Below are 23,635 nucleotides of genomic sequence, written 5' to 3'. Positions count from 1 at the left end.
TCCAAACATGCTCGAAGATATCCTAAAAATACTGTGTCTTATATGATAATATGTGTCTGACAGGGTTTTTCCACAAAAAAGTAAAAATTAAACAGCTGGATACAAGATGTGTCTTTCCTCACTGACAAGCACACTCAGTGTTTGTGAACTGGAGGCACCGGGTGTCCACATCACACTGCTGCAAGTTGCATTATGGGCCGTGAGTGGTTCACAAATAAGTCACAGATCGTGCTCATATATACATTTTATGCATCTAACAAGTTAAGTTATTATAAGCAAACCACATTTTTCAGTGGATTGTGACAATACAGTCATAATTACTAAATGTGCTACTTCGTAAACATTATTGTATAATATTGTATAATTATGAATTTGTAATGATTGTAGTGCCTTAAAGATGCTTACAAGCAACACTACAGCCTGCTGTAACTACCTTCAGTTTTCTCCAGGGAGTTGCCAGTCAAGCCACTGAAGTCATAAAGATTGACTAATGCTCGCGCTCGCTGTGGCCGTGTGAAAGGGGTTTCCAGTATACGGCCACAACTTTTACTTTCCAATATCATCCAATAAATAACAAATAAGGTTCCTTAAAATGCCGGAAATCTTAAAGCTGGCTGCCCTGCAGGTGTTGCATGCTCCGCGGGCGTCTTACATTTCAATAGCTGTTTAGCACTGAATCCTCCATAGATCGCAATCAGTACATCCCTGTTTGTTCATCTTGCAATGTCAAACCTGATTGCTGCAGGAGAGATAAGTGTTGACCTTGTTCTCAGTTTTGATGGACTCGCCAGATGGCTGGTCACTCATTGAAGACTCAGACATAATTTCAGAGTAATTCCTCAGAAACCCGGAGAAAGACATTAGCGCTTTATTCCCCTTCAGATAAGGCATTGGTAATTTTCATTCTGTTCAATGTTGCAGCAGGGTTTCTAACCAGAACGAAAAGATGAGCCCACGCTGGTGTAACCGTATGCCTTTATTTTGCAGTATTAGCTTCAAACCTGAGAATTAACATTGTGATTTCTGGATAACCTGTAAGGATGTATTAGCTGGAGTTTTAACAGTTTTAAGAGCTACAGATCGTTCTTGGCTGTCTAGACAGAAGATGGGAGGCGAAAGGCTTTGCTGCTTTATGCTTTGAAGAATCATGCCCGAGGAGGATTGGCTCAAAAGACTTGCTTTTACCTAATGACTTTTTGTAGAAATACTATAGCGCTTCCTATGATATTGGTATGCTCGGGCACATTTCTTATAAGAGAAATAAAGTATCATTCATCATTGAATGGTAGATCACTGAAGATCTTTTTTCAAATTCATAACAGAAAATCTCTTATGTAATACCTGTCTTTCATTGATTTTATGTAAAATGTTTTGCTCACAAGATCTACTGAACAAGTGAAAATACTGTGTGCAAATTTTGTTCAATCAGAGTCTTGTTTGTACAGCATATCTGCCCCATTACTGTTTTTATTACTGCAGTTCTCTCATGTATTAAATCGAAGGGTTTTCCTGCTGAGAACCTCAATGCATTCAGTGAGTTGACAGTGCAATTCAAGGACTGGTTGCTTGTATAATTGTGTGTGTGTGTGTTTCACTCGTTTTGTTTGCTTGTAGATTTTTATAATGACCATAACTTGGAATAGTTGTTTCTGTTTTGCTTTCACACCCAGTCAGTGATGAGAACAATAGATTTTCATTGAATTGTGTTAAGTTTGATGAGCTGCCAGTTGCTGCTCAAACTCTTCAGCTGTGGTGCTCTTTAATTGTTTTCTAATCCACTTCTATGATAAACCATTTAGGGTGAATCACGCTGACTTTGATTTAAAATTAGCATTAACTTGAACCAGCACAGATAGAGGTTTTATTGGAATTTACAGCAGCAGCTACAGGCTCAGAATTTTGAGTTTGAAGAAGAAGATGGTGAGTCTAAGAGTTGTACAGATGAGCTGTGCTGCCAAGGCCCAGACTGTTGCCTTTATTTTGGACAGTGTGGCATCACAACGCGCTCAGCTGGGTTCCTGCCACTGGCATATTGCCATGCTGTTGCCAGGCCCGGACACTGTCTCAAGTTGGTGAATGGACCATTGTCTCTCTCGGCATGACCAGAGGCAGATGTCATTTCTTCAGTGCACGTTTCATTCGATATTGTTCTGGCTGCACAAATAATTTCCTGGAGAAAACAAATACTCTTTCAAGAGAATACAGAGTGCGTCAGTAACTTTTCACAGTATGTTCCTATGTGAGCTCCACAGGCCTGAACTGCCTGGTCATAATATTGTGGTTTGTTTGGTCAGAAGAAAACTGCGATGTGAGGAAATTTTGATTTAAGGCGGGAAAAAGGAGAGCAACAGAAGTGTTGTTGATATTGCTGCATTTCTTAACCCATTTAGGTTTCAGTATCTGTTTTCCTTTTTGATGACTGGATGAGGCACACAGTGAGGCAACATGCACGTGAAGCTGTGCAGGGGATATCCAAAACAACACAGCCGGCATCAACCGGGGTCCAGCCCAACATTTTAAGAGCCCACGGGCAGGTTACACAAACACAGTCTTAAACTAAGAACTGATTCTCCGTGTAGATTTTTTTGGTCTGAGCAAATGTGTTTTATGGAAAGCTAGAAAAATCTATCAAGTCGTGGCGAGAGATGGGTAGTCGCATTCAGTCGAGTCAAGTTTTGGTATTCAGACTGAGGTGTGATAAGCTGAGCCAGTTGGAGCGTGCTGTGAAATCTAGCCTCCAGCAACAAGCATTATCGCCATGCAAGTCAGGGCAGAGCTCCACTCATAGTTCCTCTATCTCACCATGAGAATGAGTGGCTGCGTGCTATTGCAGCTCCCTCAAGTCATGACAAAGACCTTTGCCACAGTATTGTTTGCCAAGGTTTCTCTTTTGCAATGTCTTCCTGGTCTTGTGTGTGCACCTACATGTGTGTGTTCACATGCACGAGCAGACGTGTTCATGTGTAATCAGTCCTGTACGTGTGCTGGTTAGAAAGTGACTCAGGAAAGACAGGAGTCTCCTCCAGGAAAGCTGTTAGGTTAATAAACTAAGTGTAGGCGAGGGCAGGGCTGGCAGGTAAGCCAGCTGGCAGAAAGGGAACCTGCACAGTTAAACTATTGACCAAAGGCCGCGGCGGTATGATAATATCAGAAATTCAGAGGATGTGATGCCATCGCCTTTTTAGCTCTGCCCCTTGCCTTTCAGATTGGAGCAACTACCAGTTGCAGCACAGTCCTATTTACTGGAACTTTAAACACAGCCTCAGGGCCTCCGTTTCAATTAAGAATCGTCAAAGTGCTTTAAAGGTTTGAGTCACACAGTTCCGCTGCACAAACACACCATTCGCTGGTAGAAAGAGCAGTGAGATGAGGAATAAATCAGAGATCAAGATCCTCTATGCTCGCGAGTCCAACTTCTGCGACAAGGAGGGAGAATTGGTTTCCTTTTCCTGGGAGAAACTGCAAACCTCTGATCCAGAACTTTTTTGAAAACAGACCTGCTCCTCGGTGCAGTGACTGATTGAAAAGGGATTTGGGATCTTTCTTAATCCGCTGGACCTTGAGGAGGAACAAAACTCGTCCGTCAAACTGTCGGCTGAAATCTTTTCTTTATCAACAGTTTTTATTGAATGTTGTGTGTGTTCCCCATAATGAGACAGTCCTCCTCTCTCCTTCAGCAATCTACAATTATGATCCCAGTGGTGAGCAGGAGCTGTGTCTACAGGTGGGGGACACGGTGCACATACTTGAGAAATTGGAAGGTGAGCGAGCCTGAACGCACAGCGGGCCCAAACACATCCCTCTTCTCCCCCTCTAAAGCAAGCTGGCACAGGAACGTAAATGAAATGTTGAACTAGCTGGCGCTCAATATGCTGTGCATGATAATGTAAATGAGCCTACCACATTGTCCTCTGCACGGGGTGGACTGTCATTACTCTTATCTCGGCCACTGTCTCTCTCTCTCTCACTGTAAAATGTTTCTCTATTAATTTCTATTTCCGCAGGCTGGTATAGGGGCTACACGCTACGCAAGAAATCGCAGAAGGTAAAGGCATCATTTGCACTCAATTATCCTGTAGCCGATGCTGTGATATATACATATACATATACTGATATCACCCCTTTGTTTCTATAGGGCATTTTCCCAGCTTCCTACATCCACTTAAAGGAGGCTACGGTTGAGGGAATAGGGTGAGATCACATATCAGTGAACATATCGCGGTGATAACCCACTTTGCCTTTGGTTTGCCGCCCTGCCTTGTCATTTGCCAATAACATAGCAGTGCACTTGTAATTAGCATAAGTGAGGATTCAGTAATGCTTTTCTTGGCTGTGTAGGGAAACCATCTGACTATTTATCATGTATAGAAATGCACTTGAGTCCGTCCAAATTATATGACATGATCTGTGAGTGATTTGTCTAATGGCTTATTACTCTTTTCTTGTGGCCGGTAGCCAGCAGGAAATAATTATTCCAGCAGATTTACCCCTGGTGCAGGAGCTCGGGGCCACTCTGAGGGAGTGGGCGCAGATATGGCACAAGCTCTATGTGGTATGTTTTTAGATTGTCTCTCGCTTATCAGCCCGTCTGTTTCTGCTGCACCCACTCCTGTACACCTCTCTGGTTCACACCATATAGACTCACTTTTATTTTGCTTTATACCCCCTGAAGGATGTATTGTTATGAAGTGTGTCCATGTTTAACTGACAGGCGAACAAGACAACCCAGTTCAGGAGTGTTCAGCAGATGGCCTACAGCCTCATCGAATACCGATCTCAGATAGTGTCAGGAACGCTGCCTAAGGATGACCTTGTGGAGCTCAAAAAGAAAGTCACAGCAAAGATTGATTATGGAAACAGGTATGAATCTCGCCGCCTTATTGCACTGCAATTAACTGCCTTGTGACACAAACACCATTGTAAAGTTTAATTGCTTGAATTATGGCTCTAAGATTGTCTCTATAAACTCAGCTGATGCTGTTTGATCCTCTCTGCTGCTCAGGATTCTGGGGTTGGACCTGGTGGTGCGAGACGAAGCAGGAAACACGCTGGATCCTGACCACACCAGTACGGTCAGTCTGTTCCGGGCGCACGAGACAGCCTCCCGCAGTGTCGATGACAGGATACAAGAAGAGAAGGCATGATTTAGATTTGTTCATAACATCAGCCACGTTTTTTTTTTTTTCCCCTTTTGTGGTTCGTCCATTCTGATTAACCTCTGCGGGGCCTTGCTTTTCTGCAGACGCGGTTGCAAAACCTGGAAATGAGGCGTCAGACCCTGTTCAGTACTGTGCACACCTACAGTCTATTCATGAACCTGAAGAACTTTGTATGCAATATTGGGGAAGATGCTGAGCTGCTCATGTCTCTGTATGACCCCGACCAGTCTGAATTCATCAGGTCAGCTCCTCTCTTTTCTCTTAATTGAGTATCAAGCTGAGGTTATTTGTCAATTTGACTCCATTAAGTTTTGTCAGATCATTTAAGTTGAATCATTGTTATTATAACTTTTGCTGCATTAGTCTCTTGGTCTAAAACTCTTTGAAGAGTCCAGCAAGCAGCATACACTATCTACTTGGCTACTCAAACTGTCCCCTGTGAGAAAGGTCTGTCGGGTAGATCCCTGCATGGGACTGTTTGATTTTAATCCTGCTCCCGCTGCATTTCTGACTGCTCAGACCTCCAATGCATATGATGTAGCAAAGTTCTCCTCCTCTGCATTTAAACATAACACTGTTATTTGATTTTTGTAGATCATTTATGTAAATATTTGTCCTGTTGAATAATTAGCCACCATGTCTCGTTTCATTCCATCATTAACTCACACATAAAGGAACTAATTTCATCCTGCGAAAATTCCGCAGTTTGTTTTTTGACCGACTGGCTCCTGTTTAAATTTGCATTGGGCCCAATGGGTCCCGCTCCCAAAGCAGCCCTCTACCATACAGATCAATAGACTCTTATATCATTGCTATTCAAAATACGCAAGCATCTTAGAATCTACTTGACACTTTGGATTTTATCTGACGAGACCGATAGAATAATGCAGTTTTTACATCAATTACTTTTATACTCTTCTATTTCTCCTGATGCCTCCGACGATGCACTATCTGACTGCGATTCTTATTTAAATTCATGCAGTGAGAACTTCCTGGTGCGGTGGGACAGTATGGGGATGCCTAAAGAAATTGAAAAACTCAACAACCTGCCAGCGCTATTCACGGTAACTGAATCCCAGCCCACTGACTGCATTCCCTCTGCTTGGGATTTGAACAATCCAAACGCCGCCTGAAGTCTGTGACAAAGCAGACAATTTACTCCTGGATTGCTCCTAATTTACTGAAAGTTTGACTGAATGGCTCACATTCACGGCACATCTTTGGAAATTTGAATACATTTGCCTCCATTATATTGCTGCAGTTTATGTTAATGGCACAGTCAGCTGTTCTCCCGCAAAAACATGTCTTTGTGCTAACCTGCATGTATGCCTACAGGAATTAGTAGTGCAGAATGTGATAAAACCACACTCATCAAGGGGAAGAGCTGAAATTTTATTGTTCAGATTTACCTCCCCAGAGCACACAAGTGGAGACTCTTTTGACTTCCTCCTGAAAAACAAACATGTAAAGAAGCTGGATGAAGATGTGTTACTGCATGCTTTCATCCTGTAATACTTACCATCTGGTCTACCGCTCTGGCCACATAATAACAAGCTGGTGATACACGCCTGTTGTATGCATTGCACGTTATCACTCGATATGCCATAATAAATCATGTTTATGGTCGTCCTTTGCATCCAGGACCTGAGCAGCAGTGACTTGATGAGGCAGCGACTCTTCCTGGTGTGTCAGATCATCAGAGTGGGCAGCATGGAGCTAAAAGAGGGCAAGAAACACACGGGAGGACTAAGGAGGCCATTTGGTGTGGCTGGTGAGCCGATTCTCAAATGTCCCAATGTTTGTTTAAGCAATACAAAAGTCAGTCCAACAGAAGAATGCCACTCCTTCTTCGCATGAATAGTTCCGTCGAGGTGTAAAAGTGAAGGATCCACGTGCTGAATGAAATGGAAACACCTGCTTCCTGACCTAGAAAACGCCTCCACTCTGCCTTGGCAAAGGAGTAGGTGGAATTGGTTTAGCACCCGTCTTCTATGTTTTTTGGCCAGATGATTAGTGGATTTGATGAGGAATTGTTTCCTCTGCTGTTCCAGTAAATGGACTGAAACCAGAGTCAGATAGAACGTTCAATTCGGAAGTCACATTACTCTTAGCCAGGAAAAAAAGAACACTTTAGGAGAGGAGCCGCGCGGAATGAAAAATTCAGCGGCATTTGCAAGCTGGAGATCACGAACCCTCAATCTGTTTTACAGTGCTGGCTGTCTGCTGTGCCAGGCAACAGGTGAGTGAGATCCAACGCCTGGCTCAGCTTCTGTTCTAAATGTAGAAATCACAGTTTGCAGAGTTACAGTGAGTAAATGAACTTTCAGAACTATCAAAACAAGGAAATTCCGATTTTGCCGTCGTTTTTGCAATAACCCAAGAGCTACATTGCATCTGGTGAATGATCTTATCCTTGACAACAGGCTGCCGCTTTACTGCGACGCTCCCTTTGTCATTGCAGTGATGGACATTACAGATATCGCCCATGGCAAAGCAGACGATGAGGACAAACAGCATTTCATCCCTTTTCAGCAGTGAGTCTTTTGATGTTGTCACACCTCTTATACTGTTAACAGGCTCAACCCTGTTTTGTCAGCACACAATTGAGCACAAATAATGGAGAAGAATTGGAACAGGACTTGAGTCATATTTGTTTATGGTGTTCCATCACATCTTTTTCAAGGATGCAGTTGAGTTTTTCCAGTGTCACATTTCAAGGACAAATATAAAAGCTTCTGAGTGTGAGCTCTTCTCACAGACAGGCTTCAAGGCCACCTTTTCATAGAAGCTGCACAATGGGGGGATGAGGATGATCATACAATCACAGGGATCCTAGATGGAGGAGCCCCAAAAATATCTTCACTGATTCTTGACATCTAAACCAGATTTTTCTAAGGATTAACCTCCATTTGTCTCTTCTCGCTATGTCACATTTCAAGTGTCTTCTTGAGGATGTTCAGACAGAAAACATGTCGGGTCTTTTGCATTTTCTATCTGTTAGGCTAGTATATATTAATCCAGACTTAAGGATAGACGCTGTTTGCACTTATGTGATGTTTTTTAAAAGTGACTACAAGTTTCCTGGAAATGCTGTTTTCTGCTCTTCAATAAGTGCTACGTCTCTAGATGTGTTCCACACAAAGGACAAATTGTTCAGTAGAAGATCTTGTTAAGCTATTCAGCCCTGACAAATGAATTTATATTTCATTAACACAGACTGTCTTATTTGCTACTGGTAATCGTGAACTGGATAATTACAAATTAAAATTAAGAAAAGGTCATGCTAAATGAATTTTCCAATTAACAATGGAAAAAAATATATTTTTTGATTGAAACAACAACAACTGATGTGTTATTATGCCCCTGAGTTGGTGACAGCTGTGGCCAGAGTCATTGTAGCTTTGGTTTGTCCATCCAATCCGTCGCCATGTAGGAATTTCTTCTAATTAGGCACAAATGTTTTTTATGACTTAATTTCACAGAAATGTCTAATAGGATACACACACAGACTCACAAGGTGAAAACGTTACCAGCCATATGCTGTAGCTCATAGCTCAGGAACTAAAGGGGAGATTGTGACCATATTTCACATTTGGTTAGATACCGAATTGTTGCCACTAATCTTGCGTCTGGACAGACATGGATGTAAACAGCAACTTGACTGTTCGGCAGAGGCGTTCAACCGCAAGGCTGTTATTGTAGTTTGACAGGTTTTTCAGCAAAAACACTTTTACAGATCCCAAAACATTAAGTGCAATTACCACATCAATCCATACAGTGCAGTGCAGCACTCAGTTTGCCCTGCTAAAGGCTGTGAACTCATGAATGAGAAGTGAATAATATCATCAGTGGATTCATCACCGCCCCAGAAATGACTTGTCCTTTTATCATAACGTGAGCCAGCCTGTCAAATTTATAAGCAACTGTCATTGATGTCCTCCTCCTCGTAGCAACGGTTATGCAAAATACAAAAAATAAAAGCTAATGCAACATTACACAGTAAAGAATGTAGAATAGTGAAACAGGTTAATGTAAATCAGGAACTATTGTAGAAATGCCCCGGCATGGCCCCAGCATTTCAGTTACCTCACATCTGCTTACAAAAAGCTGTTGCCATGATGAAACCTTCTGTTCCACATCCCTGCTGTGACGTCCGCACAGGCAACGCATAGACTCTGCCCCCCCCCCCCCCCCCCGTCTGTGTCCGCCTTGTATTCTGCAGTACACATAGATGTATTCCCTTCTGTAGGAGTTACACCTGTAAACTAGACTAGAACACATGTGATAAGTTGCACATAAACAGCCAAGAAGCACTAATAACACACCTCTTTGGTTAATAAGAAATGCAAATGAAGGTGTATGTTTTAAATAGACACGTACAATGAGAAGTCCTGTACTTAGTAGTGCTCCTGTGAAAGTCAGTATAGTGCGAGCGCTCTGTCACTTTAGGTAAGCGGGGTGCAGGGAGGTCTAATGGTGCATCTTGACAAGAGATCCAGAAAGTCTCGCACTGCCTTTGCAGCTCCTCAGTCCATTTGTTTGTCACCTGTCAGAGAAGCTGGCAGCTGATTTTTCTTCTTCTCATCCCGATGCTTCTCTCCCAGGATAGCTATGGAAACCTACATCCGTCAGAGACAGCTCATCATGTCTCCGCTCATCCCGTCCCGAGTCATAGGAGAGAATGAGCCGCTCACTGCTGTCTTCAACAAAGTCATTGCTACGCGGGAGGTCAATCACAAAGGCCAGGGTAAAATGAAGTGCTCGGAGACAGTGTGTTCCCTTGTGATTTCTCAGGGTCGCTTTGAATTGACCTTTTTGTTTTGAGGGGAATAAATAATGTGTGAGGCAGAGTGTGTGCTTTGGGTGTCTGCCTTATTGAATTTCTTTACATGTTTGCTGGCAGGGCTGTTTGTGACTCTGAAGCTCCTCCCGGGAGATCTTGGTCAGGTCAGGAAGGACTATCCTCACTTTGTGGACCGCAGCACGGCTATTGTCAGGAAAATGGGCTTTCCAGAAATCATCCTCCCAGGTGGATTAAAAGTCTTTGTTGCTGGGCATTGCTCTACATTCGCCATGGTCATGTTCATTTTAATTGCTTACAAACCCGTGAGAAGGGTTCATAAATTCTCGCCACATGCACCTGATCATCTGTTGTCCTTTCTCCAGGAAACGTGAGGAATGATATTTACGTAACCTTGCTGCAGGGAGAGTTTGACCGCGGTAAAAAAAAGACCCCGAAAAATGTAGAGGTCATACTGAGTGTGCATGATGATGAAGGCAACCCAATGGAGGTAAAATAGACGAGTGAATGCAACATACTGTGTTATTTTTTTTATGTTTCTAACTAGGTTTTATGTGTCTAAATGTGCTAGCACCTTCTCATAGTAACTCTTGTAGTTCTGCTGTAAAAATAGCCGCTTTTAGCCGTGCTAGCGACATCAGGCTTTATGGATAGTATTGTCAGGTGGACAGTCCAAATCTTCTATGAACATTTCCAGACCCCAGATGATCAGTGCCCCTGACTTTTCCTCTAGCTCTTCCATGAGATTATGATTTGTGGTTTTAAGTCAAATGCGTCAAAAACTAGAGGATGGATGATAACATTTGGTACACACATTCTCGTCCCCCTGAAGATGAATTGTGATAAGACTTGTGCTGATCTTTCAGCAGGTCAAAACTTCCACTTAACAATTCCTGCAACACAAATGACAATCCCATCAACCTCAGCTGTACGTTGTGTTTAGTGCAACTTAGCAAATGTCAATATGCTAACTTGCTACATGAATACGTACATCTGGCAAACATGAGTATTTCTGGCTTTTGTGACTGACCATGCCAGCATAGTTATCAAAGACATCAAAAAGCAAATTTATATTGTTCCTATCATTTTAACTAACCTCCTTCCTTCACTTTCCACAGAAGGCGATATTTCCTGGGGCCGGGTATGATGGCATCTCAGAGTACAAGTCTGTCATTTACTACCAGGTGAAGCAGCCTTGTTGGAACGAAACCGTGAAGGTGAGCTGATGTCACAGACCCAGGGGTGCAGCGTGTCACTTCGAATACAATACCTCATCTTCTCTAATTAGCTTTTCAAATGGGTTTACTGTAGCTCAATACAATGAAATAATCTTCCTGGGAAGATATCGGCACAGAATGTGCTGCTCATACAAATCTCCCACCAGGCAGCATTTCTTCCATATGTATAATCCTGTATTTGCACACAACTTAATTCCCCCGACTTTTCCCTCTCCTTCCTGCAAGGTGACGATCCCCATTGAAGACGTGTGCCGCTGTCACTTGAGGGTGATGTTTCGACACAGATCGTCCCAGGACTGTGAGTGACTGTGCCTTATGTGTGCGGCAAACACCCCACATGTTATCCTGCCACCACATTAAATACAGCTTATGCCCCTGTGTATCCTTCAGCTAGAGACAAATCGGAGAAGCCCTTTGGTATGGCCTTCGTCAAGCTCATGAGAGGAGACGGGACCACACTAAAAGACGGCAGGCATGAGCTTATCGTCTATAAGGTACTGCTGTAGGATTGTGGTTTTTGTAGTTGTATTTTGCATAGAATTTAATTCACTTCACTCATCTTTAAAATAAGCGGATTGTTTTATCTAATTATACAGAAAGAATCTGTCTTGAATAGCTGACAGGGGTTAGATGGATTATGCATGAGTCTCCCCTCAATCAATAAATATGAAATTAGATCACCGATCAATATGCTTCATGATTTATTCCCTATTTTATGGATTTTGTAGGTCGACGTGAAAAAGGCAGAGGATGCAAAGGTTTATCTCACCTTGCCAGCGACCTGGGCTGAGGTGGAGGAAAAGGAGAAGCAAACAGGGAAGCAGTTCCATCATTCAGGAGTGATTCCTGTGACTAAAGACAGCTTCCAGATCGCCACGCTCACCTGCTCCACTAAACTCACTCAGAACGGTACCACAGGGGACCATTTCTGTTTCTCCCAATCTTCCTATTTCCGACTGTGATAATTAAAAAACGCCCTGTCACAAGTCATCTTTGAGAAATGAAACAGTTTCTATAGAGGACAGAGGTGCAATGCCACCATCATTTCCTCCCTTCAGATTGCCGTGAAATTAATTAAGCCAATTTGTGTTGCTAATATTTTGCTGATGTGTTGATGTTGACTGATGTAGATTTAATTAGGTTTTTATTGAAATTTCAGGCTTTTAACACAATTACCTAAGTGTAACAGAGGCGATGTTGGTCATACTTAATGAACACTGATATGTTAATGTTTTTTCCAGTGGATTTACTTGGCCTGTTGAACTGGAGGTCTAACCCAGAAGCTCTAGACCAGATACTGCAGAGGCTGATGGAGGTCGAGGGAGGGGAGATTGTGAAAGTGAGTTCTCTTTATGTCATTAATGCTGCATTTGAAAATGTGATATGCTGCTTTAATTTCCAGATGTGTATAATGACACCTTTTTAAACCAGCTTCTGTTTCATCCACAGTTTTTGCAGGACACTCTTGATGCCTTGTTCAACATCATGATGGAGACCTCAGAAAAGGACACCTATGATACCCTCGTGTTCAATGCCTTGGTGAGTTTTTTTTGTCGCACTATTGTCAATGGCCGATAAGTTTTACCATACATATGCATTTCCGGTGACTCCTTGACAGTAAAAACAGGGTGGCTGTGAGACAACTATAAACACTTTTGCCTTTGTATGTTATCAGATAACACATCGACAAACTATGGCCCTAAGTGTGATGCTCTGATGCAGCTCTAATGCAGCATTAGGAGAGTGAACAGTAAACAGTGAGGCTGATATCGGCTAGATAAACAATAAACAAGATAACACCGGTGTAGGAATGAAACAATGCTAAACAATGAAAATGATTATTTGAAGAGGTATTTACAGAATGTACATACATCTAATAGTATCAGCAACAGGGTTAGATGTCATGAAAATAAAGTAAGTAAAAAGAAAAAAAGATGCTATACAGTCTGTGTATCTTCTTTCAGATAATTCTCTGATGCTGTTTCCTCCTTTGTTTATGACCAGGTATTTATAATCACACTTATCGGTGACATCAAATTCCAGCACTTCAACCCAGTCTTGGAAACCTACATCAACAAGCACTTTAGTGCCACTTTGGCTTACATGTGAGTCTCAATTCTGTGTTTCCAACCTTTGATCGCTCGCATCCATTCACACTGTTTAATTTTAGTGCTCCTCTTGCTCGTCTTCTCCACCCACACCAAATTAGCAGCAGACCTTGATGCCTGACTCATTCACTTTCTCAGGAAGCTAACCAGGGTGCTTAACTACTACGTTGGCCACGCCGAGGAGCCCGTCCTGACTGAGAGGCTCTACGCAGCACTCAAAGCTCTCAAATACCTGTTCAGGTTTATTGTACAGTCCCGGGTCCTCTATCTCAGGTACGAAAGGCGCTGCCACACAAGAATCCACTTGTGACTCTCATATTCCAAGGACGACTGCTTGTGATGCAACACCCGGCCTTGATTTACAGATTCTACGGGAACAGCGAGGATGGAGATGCTTTCTTCAACTCCATTCGCACCCTTTTTTTGTCTTTCAACACACTCATGGACAGGCCGCTAGATGAGGGAGTGAAGATAAAGGTAAATGTTGAGGAAATCTTTTTTTCCCAGCAGCTGTTTTTGTTTTACTAGTTTTATTTTTGCATTATCAAATGAAACACGATATGGAAACATTTGAAAATTCCACCGATTTGTCATTTTCTAGCTTGAAAACAAAGCTGAAATGCAGTCAGTGAGACTCTTTATGTAGAGATATCTTTTTTCAGTTTTGCATGCAAATGACTGCAGTAGTCCAGCTGTTGAAATGCATTCCACTGTTACAGACAAGTTATTGAAGTTTTACAAATTAACTACAAAATAAGTGTGGGCTCCCTGTTGGCAGGCTCAGTAAAAGCTCTGGTAAGAACGTGTTTTACTAAAGAATAAAATAACATCTCTGTGCTTCAGCCTGATGAGACCTGATTCTTTGCTTTTTCAGGGAGCAATATTGAAATACCTCCCCAGCATCATTAATGACATCCAGACTGTGTTTGATCCCGTGGAGCTCAGGTAACTCTCCAGAGGGTTTGCACAGCAGGAAATGATAATTGCCTGTCTCAGTGCAAATTATCATATTTACTTCTGAGTAAAGGAGGCATTATTCTCAATTTTGCTGCTGTAAAATCAACCTGTCATTTGTGCTGCTCATTAATGACAATAATGACTGGATAAGAACAGAACTGAAATAATCTCTAAAATATGACTCTTTTCTTTCATCCTTTTATCAGTGTTCTCCTAGCGAAGTTCATTGAGAGCATTCCTGACTCTCAGCTTGTGCGTCAGAAGCTGGGCTGCATGTGTAAAATGGTGGAGAGTGACCTTTTCAGGCAGCCAGGTAGGAGTCCTTGAGGCTCAAAAACCACTTAATGACTTTTCACACAAGATGTAAGGGGGAAAAAAAAAACACTCCGTTCCGCCTTACACCAACATACAAGTTTGTCAGGTCAGCTCTGTTAAGAGGAAATGTGCTTTGTGATCCAATGAGCACATTCTGTCTCTGCTCTGTTGCCACAGACTGCAGAGATGTGCTTCTGCCACTTGTTACTGACCAGCTGAGTGGGCAGCTGGACGACCACTCTAGTAAACCTGACCATGAGGCCTGTGCACAACTGCTCAGCACGGTGTTGGACAACCTGGACCGCAAGGATGTGGTGAGGAATCAGAAGTCAACTTTAGACACAGGCAAATAATTAGTTTAAACTCCACTGGAGGGCTGTCTCCAAGGGCTCCCCCTCTGGGGGCTCACCCTCTGAGATAGGGTAAAGAGCACAGACATCCGTTGGGACTGCAGAGTAAAAAGGAACAGTTGAAATGACTCCGGCTTCTCCTAAGAGGTTTTTATTGGCTTGTCCAACTGGAAGGAACCCCCGGGGCAGTCCCAGAGCATGCTGGAGAAATTACATATCCCATCTGGTCCGGTAGCATCTTATAATTCCCTGGAGGAGCTGGAGGACGTAGCTAAGGAGAGGAACGTCTGGGCTACCTTACTTAGCCTGCTGTCACCATGACCTAGACCCAGATAAGCAGCCTCAAATAGCTGGATGGATAGCTAGAACATCTAGTCATGCACATGGTTTGGATTTTGTTATGCCTCCGTGTCAACACATTATATTTTGGATTATCTGTCCACATGTACATATGGACATCTCATTGCTGCCAACACAGTATCTCAAGAATGCCTTGAGGGGATTTCATCACGTCTAGCGGACACGTCCACTTGAAGTCAAGGATGATCTTATTAGATTTTGGGGCTCAAAAGTCACTCTGAACTGATGAAACACATTTTTGGCTCAGTTAATATGATCACTGTAAGAAAATGTCCTACAGATTTCCTGAGCATAAAAGTGATGACATTTTTACGCAGAAGGTCAAAGGTCAATGACAGCATGTGACCTACCTTACCTAGAACGTACTTACCTGGCCGTCATTCAGCTCCGTAGCTCTGGAACAGAAGGGGAGATTGTGACCATATTTTACATTTGGTCAGATAGTTTGAATTAGTGACACTAAGCTTCTTTGCAGCAACATCCATATTTGAAGCATTATCTGCTGTCATGGCCACAGCATTGTGTTCTGTCAGAATCATATTAATTGTGTACACACACACACACACACACACACATACACAAGGAATCTGACTCTGTTTTTGTTTCTCTCGCTGTACTTACACACTAATACGGTGTTATTAGTCCAGTACAGGGTTTGTTTTTTTATTGATTTGAACCCCTTCACTAGCTCTCCTTGGATATAAACCAGGAAAGGGAGTCTCCTGTTCCTCTGCTAGTCCACCACAATTGATTGTTGTTGCACCTTGTAGCAAAGCTCTTTATCAGTCCTCTGTAAAAAATAGTGTCTAAGTGAAGACAGCACGTTTCTCACAGTATATTAAAGGATATATGTCTGGTTGGCGGAGGCATAGAACCAAGAGGTGGTAATTTTAGGTTGTTAGACTGTTTTTTTTAATTTTTTTTTTTTTTTATTTGTTAGTTTGTGTTACTATGGAGCTGAATGGAATTTGTATTGTGAAGCTCTCAGCCTTGAAAAATGGCAGCAACATCTCTTTCCACAAAGAATGTCCAAATGACTCGATGTAATCAGTGGACCTCACTGAATACAGTTTTCAACTGTTTATTTTTCTTTAAAACATAAAATAATGACAACATTTTTCCCCAAAGCCTGAGATGACATCTTTGAAATCTTCTTTGTTCGGCTGACCAACAATCCAAAAGATATTCTATATAATTTAGGACAAAGAAAATTAGCATTATCTCCCAGTTTAGAGGCATGAAATGTGAAAATCACTTTAGCGGACAACCAGTCAAAATAGTTGCCAGTTTCTTTTCTGTCAAATGACTAATTGTTTCAGCCCTAGTTTGTATCCTCCTTTGACCAAAGAAAACTTTTGACAGAGTGGATTTCGAATAGTACGTGGAACAGTGCTTCCAGAAAGACTCAGTGCTATTGCATTTTTTTTATGTAGTTTTTCAAATCTGTGAGCACCACAAAAGAAATTCCCTTCACCTGGCAAATGAATGAAAAAAGTGAGATAATTGTCAATCTTTTCCCCTTTTGAGTGGAGCGTGTCTGTGGCTGTGTTTAAGCTTGTAATTGTAACTGAGGCTGTTCTCTCTGTGCAGGGTCCAACCAGAGGGCACGTTCAGCTGATAATGGAGCGGCTCCTTCGCCGGGTTAATCGCACTGTCATCAGCATGGACAGATCCTCGCCTCTCATTGTAAGACACGCTTTGATGTCGCAGCTGAAACACGTTCTTGACAACTACATCCTCAGCATTCATTTCAATATTAATAGCACCCACATCAACAATACCTAAACATAGTAGCACACGAATCCTTTAAGAGCCGTAACACGAATACAACATGGAATATGTGCTGTGAATGTGTGGTTTTCTTTGGAAATATACTTCAAAGTGAAATCGTGTTAGTAATGGTGAACTCCTCTGCGGCAGGGCCACTATCTTGCCTGCATGACGGCCATCCTGAAGCAAATGGATGACATGCATTACGCCCACTACATCAGCACCTTCAAGACAAGACAGGATATCATCGTAAGTGTCCTGGTTCCTCCCCTGTCGGCTACTCTTGTCCTGAAACATCTCATCAATAACCGGCATTAAACCACCCAGGCCACTTACGGCTCCTTAAGAGAATATTGATTGTAGACATTTCATGCGATGGATTGGACTGACATGATGAGGATGTCGGTGGTCCTCCATTAATGGTGAGGGCAGTGTGTGCGCCTGACATGTGCCAGCGCAGCTTTTGATTTGCTTAGTTTGGGTCTATTGGATATCTGCGATTGTATTTCTTTTAAGTGACGGCGTGCATTTTGTGCTTGCGCCGCCCTCAGGACTTCCTCATGGAGACGTTCATCATGTTTAAGGACCTCATGGGAGACGTCTTCCCCGCTGACTGGATGATCATGAACCTGGTGCAGATGCAGGTCTTCCTGAGGGCCATCAACCAGTACTCGGACGTCCTCAACATGTATTTCCTGGACCAGGCGCATTTTGAACTACAGGTGTGTCTCGTCCTTACCCGCCTCGGCAGAGGTCACATTTTTTATTAAACACAAAATCAGAAGCTAGTGTTATGAAAAGGTAATTATGGTATTAATATTGAAAACTCTGCTCCCCTTGCAGCTGTGGAATAACTACTTTCATTTGACTGTGGCATTCCTCACCCACAAGACACTGCAGCTGGAATCCTTCTCTCAAGAGAAACGAAATAAGATACTGAACAAGTGAGATCATTTACAGTTCATCAAAAATATTAGTTAAATGGAGAACTCAATTTAACAGTTGTTTGATTTGCATTTGCCACAGATACGGAGACATGAGGAAGACTATTGGATTTAAGATCAGAGATATGTGGTACAATCTTGGTGAGTATGTTGCACCATCTGATAATGCTGCCATTATCATAGAGTTTGTGGAATAGTTAATTTACTGGCTGCCAGTAATGCGAGGGGAACAGCAAGACAATATTTTTTATTGTCCAGTTTCACAGTGTGTTGTTGTTCTGTTTCCCACATTATTGGATTTGTCCTCTTGTTTGTTGAGAAATGAAGGTGCAGCTTATTGCCTTCTCAAATCATACTATGATATTTCTGTGTGATAATGTTTTGTTGTCCCTCAGGCCCGCACAAAATGAAGTTTATTCCAGCCATGGTCGGGCCAATTCTGGAGGTCACACTGGTGCCTGAGCCTGAACTGAGGAAAGCTACCATCCCCATTTTCTTTGATATGATGCAGTGTGAGCACAACTTCAGCCCCGGACGCACGTTTGAAACGGTAAAAAGCTATCTCAGAAGCTCAGCAATTTGGTGTTTTTTGGTGTTTTCGACTGAAGCAGCCCCTGGCTAAATATGACATTTGTGATGTGTGTGTTGCGTTTTTTTTTTTAATTCCCGTCTGATCTTTGCAGTTTGAGAACGAACTGATAACAAAATTGGATCAAGAGGTAGAAGGAGGCCGAGGGGATGAGCAGTACAAAGTCCTGCTGGAGAAAACGTAAGGCAGAGGAGCTGATCAAACAGAAAATATTTCTTTTATTCTGAGAGCTGTTTAAGTAGTCAAACGCACCAGTCAAAAATCCTTCAGTTCACTGTGATAGGGAATTCACAGAGGATTGCTTCTAAACTACAACAAAGGCCTTTATGATTGTGTTTTTGAAATAGTCCTCAAGGAGTCAGAAGGACAAGACAGTCGATTAGAACTGTAAGCAACCTCTGATCAATTTCAGAAACCCCACTGGGGCAAAAACAGATTTTAATGTGCTCATTAGGAGGAAGGACAGGCTTTGGCAAACTGATAAACTCCAAATGGCCCTTAACAGCTAAAGAGTCGTCTGATAAGGATATTTCTTGGTATTTGCAGGTTACTAGAGCACTGCAGACGCCACAGATACCTGTCACAGTCAGGAGAGGAGCTGGCGCTGCTGCTGAGCAGCCTGCTGGAGAATCTCCTGGCGTACCGCACCATCACACACGACGAAAGCCCTGAGCACCGCATGAGCTGCACTGTCAATGTCCTGGTACGCCCTCCTCCTATATTTAGCAATGGGTTAACGCTATTTATGCATGCACGCAAAGCAAATCACCTCTGCTGTCTTGTTTTGTTTTGTTTTTTCCTTCAAAGATATGCAATCAAGATTTTTCTCTTACAGAATTTCTACAAAGAAAAAAAGAGGGAGGACATTTATATCCGGTGAGTCAGACTCACTCACAGAGTGTCTGGTTTTTGTACCCAAGGATAACTGTGTCTAACTGATGTGCTTTTCTAACCAGGTACCTGTATAAGCTCCGAGATTTGCACCTGGACTGTGAGAACTACACAGAGGCGGCTTACACACTGCTACTGCACGCTGAATTACTAGAGGTCTCTGACACATCACAATCCCTTTTTTTTCCCCCTCAACCTAAAGAAGATCAGAATACCTTTTATGTTTTAGCTGCTAAATCTTTGCCAATATTGTCATGCTTCTTTATGTTTCCCCATGTGCTGAGTTTTGATCGTTTGCCTCCCCAGTGGTCTGACAAACCGTGCGCACCTCATCTGATTCCTCGAGATGGAGAGCACGTATGGACCCAACAGGAGCTGAAAGAGAGGCTTATTCAGGAGATCATATGCTACCTAGACAAGGGCAAGGTAAGTATTAACTCCTCTATAAGTGAGCTGGTGTCAAAAGTTCAGTTCTTCACTTTTGCATAATGACTTTAGTCACCCACAAGTTACTGAATCTCACACACCAGCTACAGGTTTCTTTGTTGTGTCAGTAGTCAGATCTCTCACTGGCTGTTCCATATCAACTGTTTTCCTTCAAAGCTGTGAGACTGGGGAGAGGAGGGGGCTGGTGGTGGTGGTGGCGGTGGTGATCGGGGGGGTGGGGGGTTCCAGCGAGGACAGCCGTGGGAGCCAGATGGCAAAGTCTACCTCATGCTCCTGTGTTTTTGTGTTCATACTTTATGTCCCCTTTTAACTGAGCGATGCACATGTCTTCTCAGATGTGGGAGAAGGCCATTGAGCTGGGGAAGCAGCTGGCCAAGATGCATGAGAGCCACATGTTTGACTTCATGGAGCTGAGCCAGCTGCTGGTAAGAGGACGTGTGCATTGTTATTCAGCCGTACAAACAAAACACGATCCCTCCGAAAACCTCTTCAGATGGCAGCTTCATTAACTGATATGAAAACAATTCGTTTGTACATGATTGCATTGTTAGCAAGAAATGTGTGTTATCTATTTATAAAGTCTCTCCGCTTTAGTAGTTTTCATAATTACATAAAAGAAAATGAGAGGAACCGCATTCATTTTATAAAAAATTTATTGGAATTAATTTATCATGAATGATTTATTTTGCAACCACTGACAGACTAATTGCAACACAGTGTGCTTGGACGGCAGCCTTAACATTTTTTTTTTTTTTGTCCTCCTTCACAGAAAAAACAAGCCCAGTTCTATGAAAATATCATGCATGCAATGCGGCCACAGCCAGAGTACTTTGCTGTAGGATATTATGGACTTGGATTCCCTTCTTTCCTCAGGGTAAGGAAGTAATTACCTATCTCAATAAACTTAGAGAAATCATCATGCTTATACAATGAGTTTAGCTTCCTGAAACGTTTCTCAGGGCAATGCGCAGAAATGTTCAAAGGTTATTGGTTTTTTGATGACAGGAGAAAATGTCAAACAACGGCCCGGTCGCAGCGTTTCACAAGCACACCTCTCATATATTATGGAAAAGAAGCTCGGTCATGATTCTGGCTTTTTTTCTGTTTTTTTTTTTTGTGTTGCACACTGAAATTGTCTACTACAGAACAAGATGTTCATCTACCGTGGCAAAGAGTACGAGTGGCTCGAAGACTTCAGCTTAAAGCTCCTCTCACAGTTCCCCAACGCAGTACGGATGACCAGCACAGCACCCCCTGGAGACAACATCAGCAACTCTCCTGGGCAGTGTATCCTTATGTAACAGACCACACGGAAGCCATTTCTCATCAAGGTTTTTGAGCCGTGTTAGCGTGGTGTCCCAGAGAGGACAGTGGGGTGACATTTCCGGTTTTGAGTGAATTTTTAATGAATCTCAACAACTACTGAATAAATTGTCTTGAAATGTGCAGAGACGTTCACGTCCCTCTCAAACTTCGGTAATTCCGTAATTTTTAATTTAAGGACATCATCAGGTTAATAATTAAATTTGTCTGATACTTTGGTTTATGAATAAATCATGCAGAACTAATGGTTTTCCCATCAGCCTCAGCTTTGTGTTTATTGCTAATTAGCAACTGTTAGCATGCTTATGAGCTACACTAAAATGGTGAAATGGTAAACGCACGCATTAGTCACTGTGACCATGTTTGCATGCCAACATCAGCATTTAGCTGAAAGCACTGCTGTGTCTCCCAGAGCCTCGCAGAGCTGCTAACATGGCTGCAGACTCTCTAGCCTTGCTTGACAATTACAGATTTAAAAAAGAAAAAAAAAAATCTGATCCAGTACAATTTTGGCTTGTCTGCTCCCCCACACTGCTCCTGGTTTTATCCTCAGCTGAACTTCACAGACATCCAGAGCTTTACTGTCAAGCCTGTTCTCACCGTGCCGCACCAGTTTAAAGACAAGGGGGTTCCAGAGCAGATATTAAAGTGCGTAACAGAACATTTAAAGGCTGATTTATTTTCTCGTGAATACCCTGGGATTTATAGTTCTCTGGGCAAACCGCTAACTCACTGCTGTCCTTCGCTGTTCTTTCGCAGCTATTACAGAACCAATGAAGTGGACCAGTTCCAGTATTCAAGGCCCTTTAGGAAAGGTGAAAAGGACCCAGACAATGAATTTGCAGTGAGCGCTTTTTGAATTTATTTTAAGGCACCAGGCTCATACACCAATAAATCCTCAAAAATGTGTAAACAACCCTGTCTGAGTGCATACCTCACTCTGAAGATTAACAAAGACGATAAAATGTCAATTTTATTGATATTCATTCTGCCTTACAGACCATGTGGATCGAGAGAACAACTTACATCACTGCCTATCGCTTCCCAGGGATTCTGAAATGGTTTGAAGTCAAATCTGTCTCAGTGGTAAGAGAAAACCTTGATGCTCCAAACTTTGTTTCCCGTTTTTTTACAGTTCCTTTTTATTCAAAGAAATTTCTCAAAGTGACATTATTATTCATGTAATTCTCCTGACGGGCAGGAGGAAATCAGTCCTTTGGAGAACGCCGTAGAAACCATGGAGATGGCCAATGAAAAGCTGAGTAACCTCGTGCAGCAGCAAGCCTGTGACCGCTCGCTGTCCATCAACCCACTGTCCATGATGCTCAGCGGCATTGTTGACCCTGCTGTCATGGGCGGCTTCTCCAACTATGAGAAGGTTTGACGCTAGATTTTTATTTTCATTTCTTTCAGTAGAGTGCACAAGTAGGCTGTAGTGGCAGCATGCACTTCATACTTTGCATTTCCACTACTTACTATAGCATTTAGTAATACATTAAGTGCATTACATTTTGACAGCACTAAGTACAAGAAACTGGCTTTCACGTTCACTATACGAGATACCCCCCCAAACAAACGTGTGTCATTGTCCCACCACATATTGACTGCACTGTAATAAGGAGATTTTAGCTGTTTGCTAAATCAGTTCAGGTTGTGTGCACAGTGGCTCTAAAGTAATTGATTTGGAAAAGAATATATGGCTGTCAAACATTGCCGAACCACACTAATAACCGATAAATCACACAACTGCAAACATTAATATGAATTTGTATTTCCTGTTTTTTCATTACCATGAGTTCCGACTGGCCTCAAGCCAGAGCTGCAAAGTTTAATTCATAAGGGGGCCACTGTGGCCTCTTTGTCATGCTGTGCAGACCTGTTCATTGTTGCTTGCAGCTGCACTTTAAGCGTGTTTAAAAAAAAAGCTGAAAAAAGCCCAATTTTCAGCCTGTTTTCGTCCTCTCTAGGCATTCTTCACTGACAACTACATCCAAGAGCACCCAGAGGACCACGAGCGCATTGAGGTCCTTAAACACCTCATCGCCCTGCAGGTGAATCCTCCCGCCATCATTGTCATTGACACTGGCGTCAAATCAGAACCACGTTCTGGGAGAACTTAATGTGCTCATCGTCCCCTCTAGATCCCTCTCTTGGCAGATGGGATTCGCATCCACGGGGAGAAGACGACGGAGCAGCTGAAGCCTTTGCACAACCGTCTGGTTACTTGCTTCCAAGACCTTCGGGAGAAAGTGGAGAAGCATTATGGCGTCATAACCTTGGTGCGTTGCCAACCACAAACTCAATTTAATGTAAGAGGGTGCCAACTTAGGCTATAGGCCCTCTTGCCTTTCTATCAGACTCTTCTCATTCAAAGCAGTGTATA

General features: G+C 42.6%; 1 protein-coding gene across 2 annotated transcripts in view; it reads left to right on the top strand.

The window, feature by feature from the left end:
• dock5 (dedicator of cytokinesis 5) overlaps window positions 1-23,635 on the top strand; it is a 29,265-nt gene that overhangs the window by 2,009 nt on the left and 3,621 nt on the right. For both annotated transcript variants that reach the window (XM_070833076.1, XM_070833075.1), the window contains exons 2-46: window positions 3,678-3,761; window positions 4,005-4,045; window positions 4,136-4,191; window positions 4,456-4,552; window positions 4,712-4,860; window positions 5,003-5,138; window positions 5,243-5,400; window positions 6,142-6,223; window positions 6,801-6,930; window positions 7,621-7,693; window positions 9,764-9,906; window positions 10,063-10,188; window positions 10,326-10,450; window positions 11,079-11,177; window positions 11,424-11,496; window positions 11,589-11,692; window positions 11,927-12,107; window positions 12,440-12,537; window positions 12,648-12,737; window positions 13,203-13,303; window positions 13,445-13,579; window positions 13,672-13,783; window positions 14,181-14,251; window positions 14,470-14,576; window positions 14,756-14,892; window positions 16,879-16,974; window positions 17,209-17,307; window positions 17,610-17,780; window positions 17,902-18,002; window positions 18,085-18,143; window positions 18,398-18,552; window positions 18,686-18,771; window positions 19,138-19,294; window positions 19,427-19,467; window positions 19,548-19,638; window positions 19,789-19,908; window positions 20,265-20,354; window positions 20,699-20,803; window positions 21,075-21,216; window positions 21,819-21,900; window positions 22,012-22,096; window positions 22,252-22,338; window positions 22,454-22,630; window positions 23,220-23,303; window positions 23,394-23,531. In XM_070833076.1, the coding sequence (XP_070689177.1) occupies window positions 3,678-3,761; window positions 4,005-4,045; window positions 4,136-4,191; window positions 4,456-4,552; window positions 4,712-4,860; window positions 5,003-5,138; window positions 5,243-5,400; window positions 6,142-6,223; window positions 6,801-6,930; window positions 7,621-7,693; window positions 9,764-9,906; window positions 10,063-10,188; window positions 10,326-10,450; window positions 11,079-11,177; window positions 11,424-11,496; window positions 11,589-11,692; window positions 11,927-12,107; window positions 12,440-12,537; window positions 12,648-12,737; window positions 13,203-13,303; window positions 13,445-13,579; window positions 13,672-13,783; window positions 14,181-14,251; window positions 14,470-14,576; window positions 14,756-14,892; window positions 16,879-16,974; window positions 17,209-17,307; window positions 17,610-17,780; window positions 17,902-18,002; window positions 18,085-18,143; window positions 18,398-18,552; window positions 18,686-18,771; window positions 19,138-19,294; window positions 19,427-19,467; window positions 19,548-19,638; window positions 19,789-19,908; window positions 20,265-20,354; window positions 20,699-20,803; window positions 21,075-21,216; window positions 21,819-21,900; window positions 22,012-22,096; window positions 22,252-22,338; window positions 22,454-22,630; window positions 23,220-23,303; window positions 23,394-23,531 (4,874 nt within the window). The remainder of the gene's footprint in view (window positions 1-3,677; window positions 3,762-4,004; window positions 4,046-4,135; window positions 4,192-4,455; window positions 4,553-4,711; window positions 4,861-5,002; window positions 5,139-5,242; window positions 5,401-6,141; window positions 6,224-6,800; window positions 6,931-7,620; window positions 7,694-9,763; window positions 9,907-10,062; window positions 10,189-10,325; window positions 10,451-11,078; window positions 11,178-11,423; window positions 11,497-11,588; window positions 11,693-11,926; window positions 12,108-12,439; window positions 12,538-12,647; window positions 12,738-13,202; window positions 13,304-13,444; window positions 13,580-13,671; window positions 13,784-14,180; window positions 14,252-14,469; window positions 14,577-14,755; window positions 14,893-16,878; window positions 16,975-17,208; window positions 17,308-17,609; window positions 17,781-17,901; window positions 18,003-18,084; window positions 18,144-18,397; window positions 18,553-18,685; window positions 18,772-19,137; window positions 19,295-19,426; window positions 19,468-19,547; window positions 19,639-19,788; window positions 19,909-20,264; window positions 20,355-20,698; window positions 20,804-21,074; window positions 21,217-21,818; window positions 21,901-22,011; window positions 22,097-22,251; window positions 22,339-22,453; window positions 22,631-23,219; window positions 23,304-23,393; window positions 23,532-23,635) is intronic.

This window comes from Pempheris klunzingeri, chromosome 7 (genome assembly GCF_042242105.1).
Source record: "Pempheris klunzingeri isolate RE-2024b chromosome 7, fPemKlu1.hap1, whole genome shotgun sequence".
Classification (NCBI taxonomy): Eukaryota; Metazoa; Chordata; class Actinopteri; order Acropomatiformes; family Pempheridae; genus Pempheris; species Pempheris klunzingeri.
Note: the sequence above shows the minus strand (reverse complement) of the source record. Positions and strands in the feature narration are given on the sequence as shown.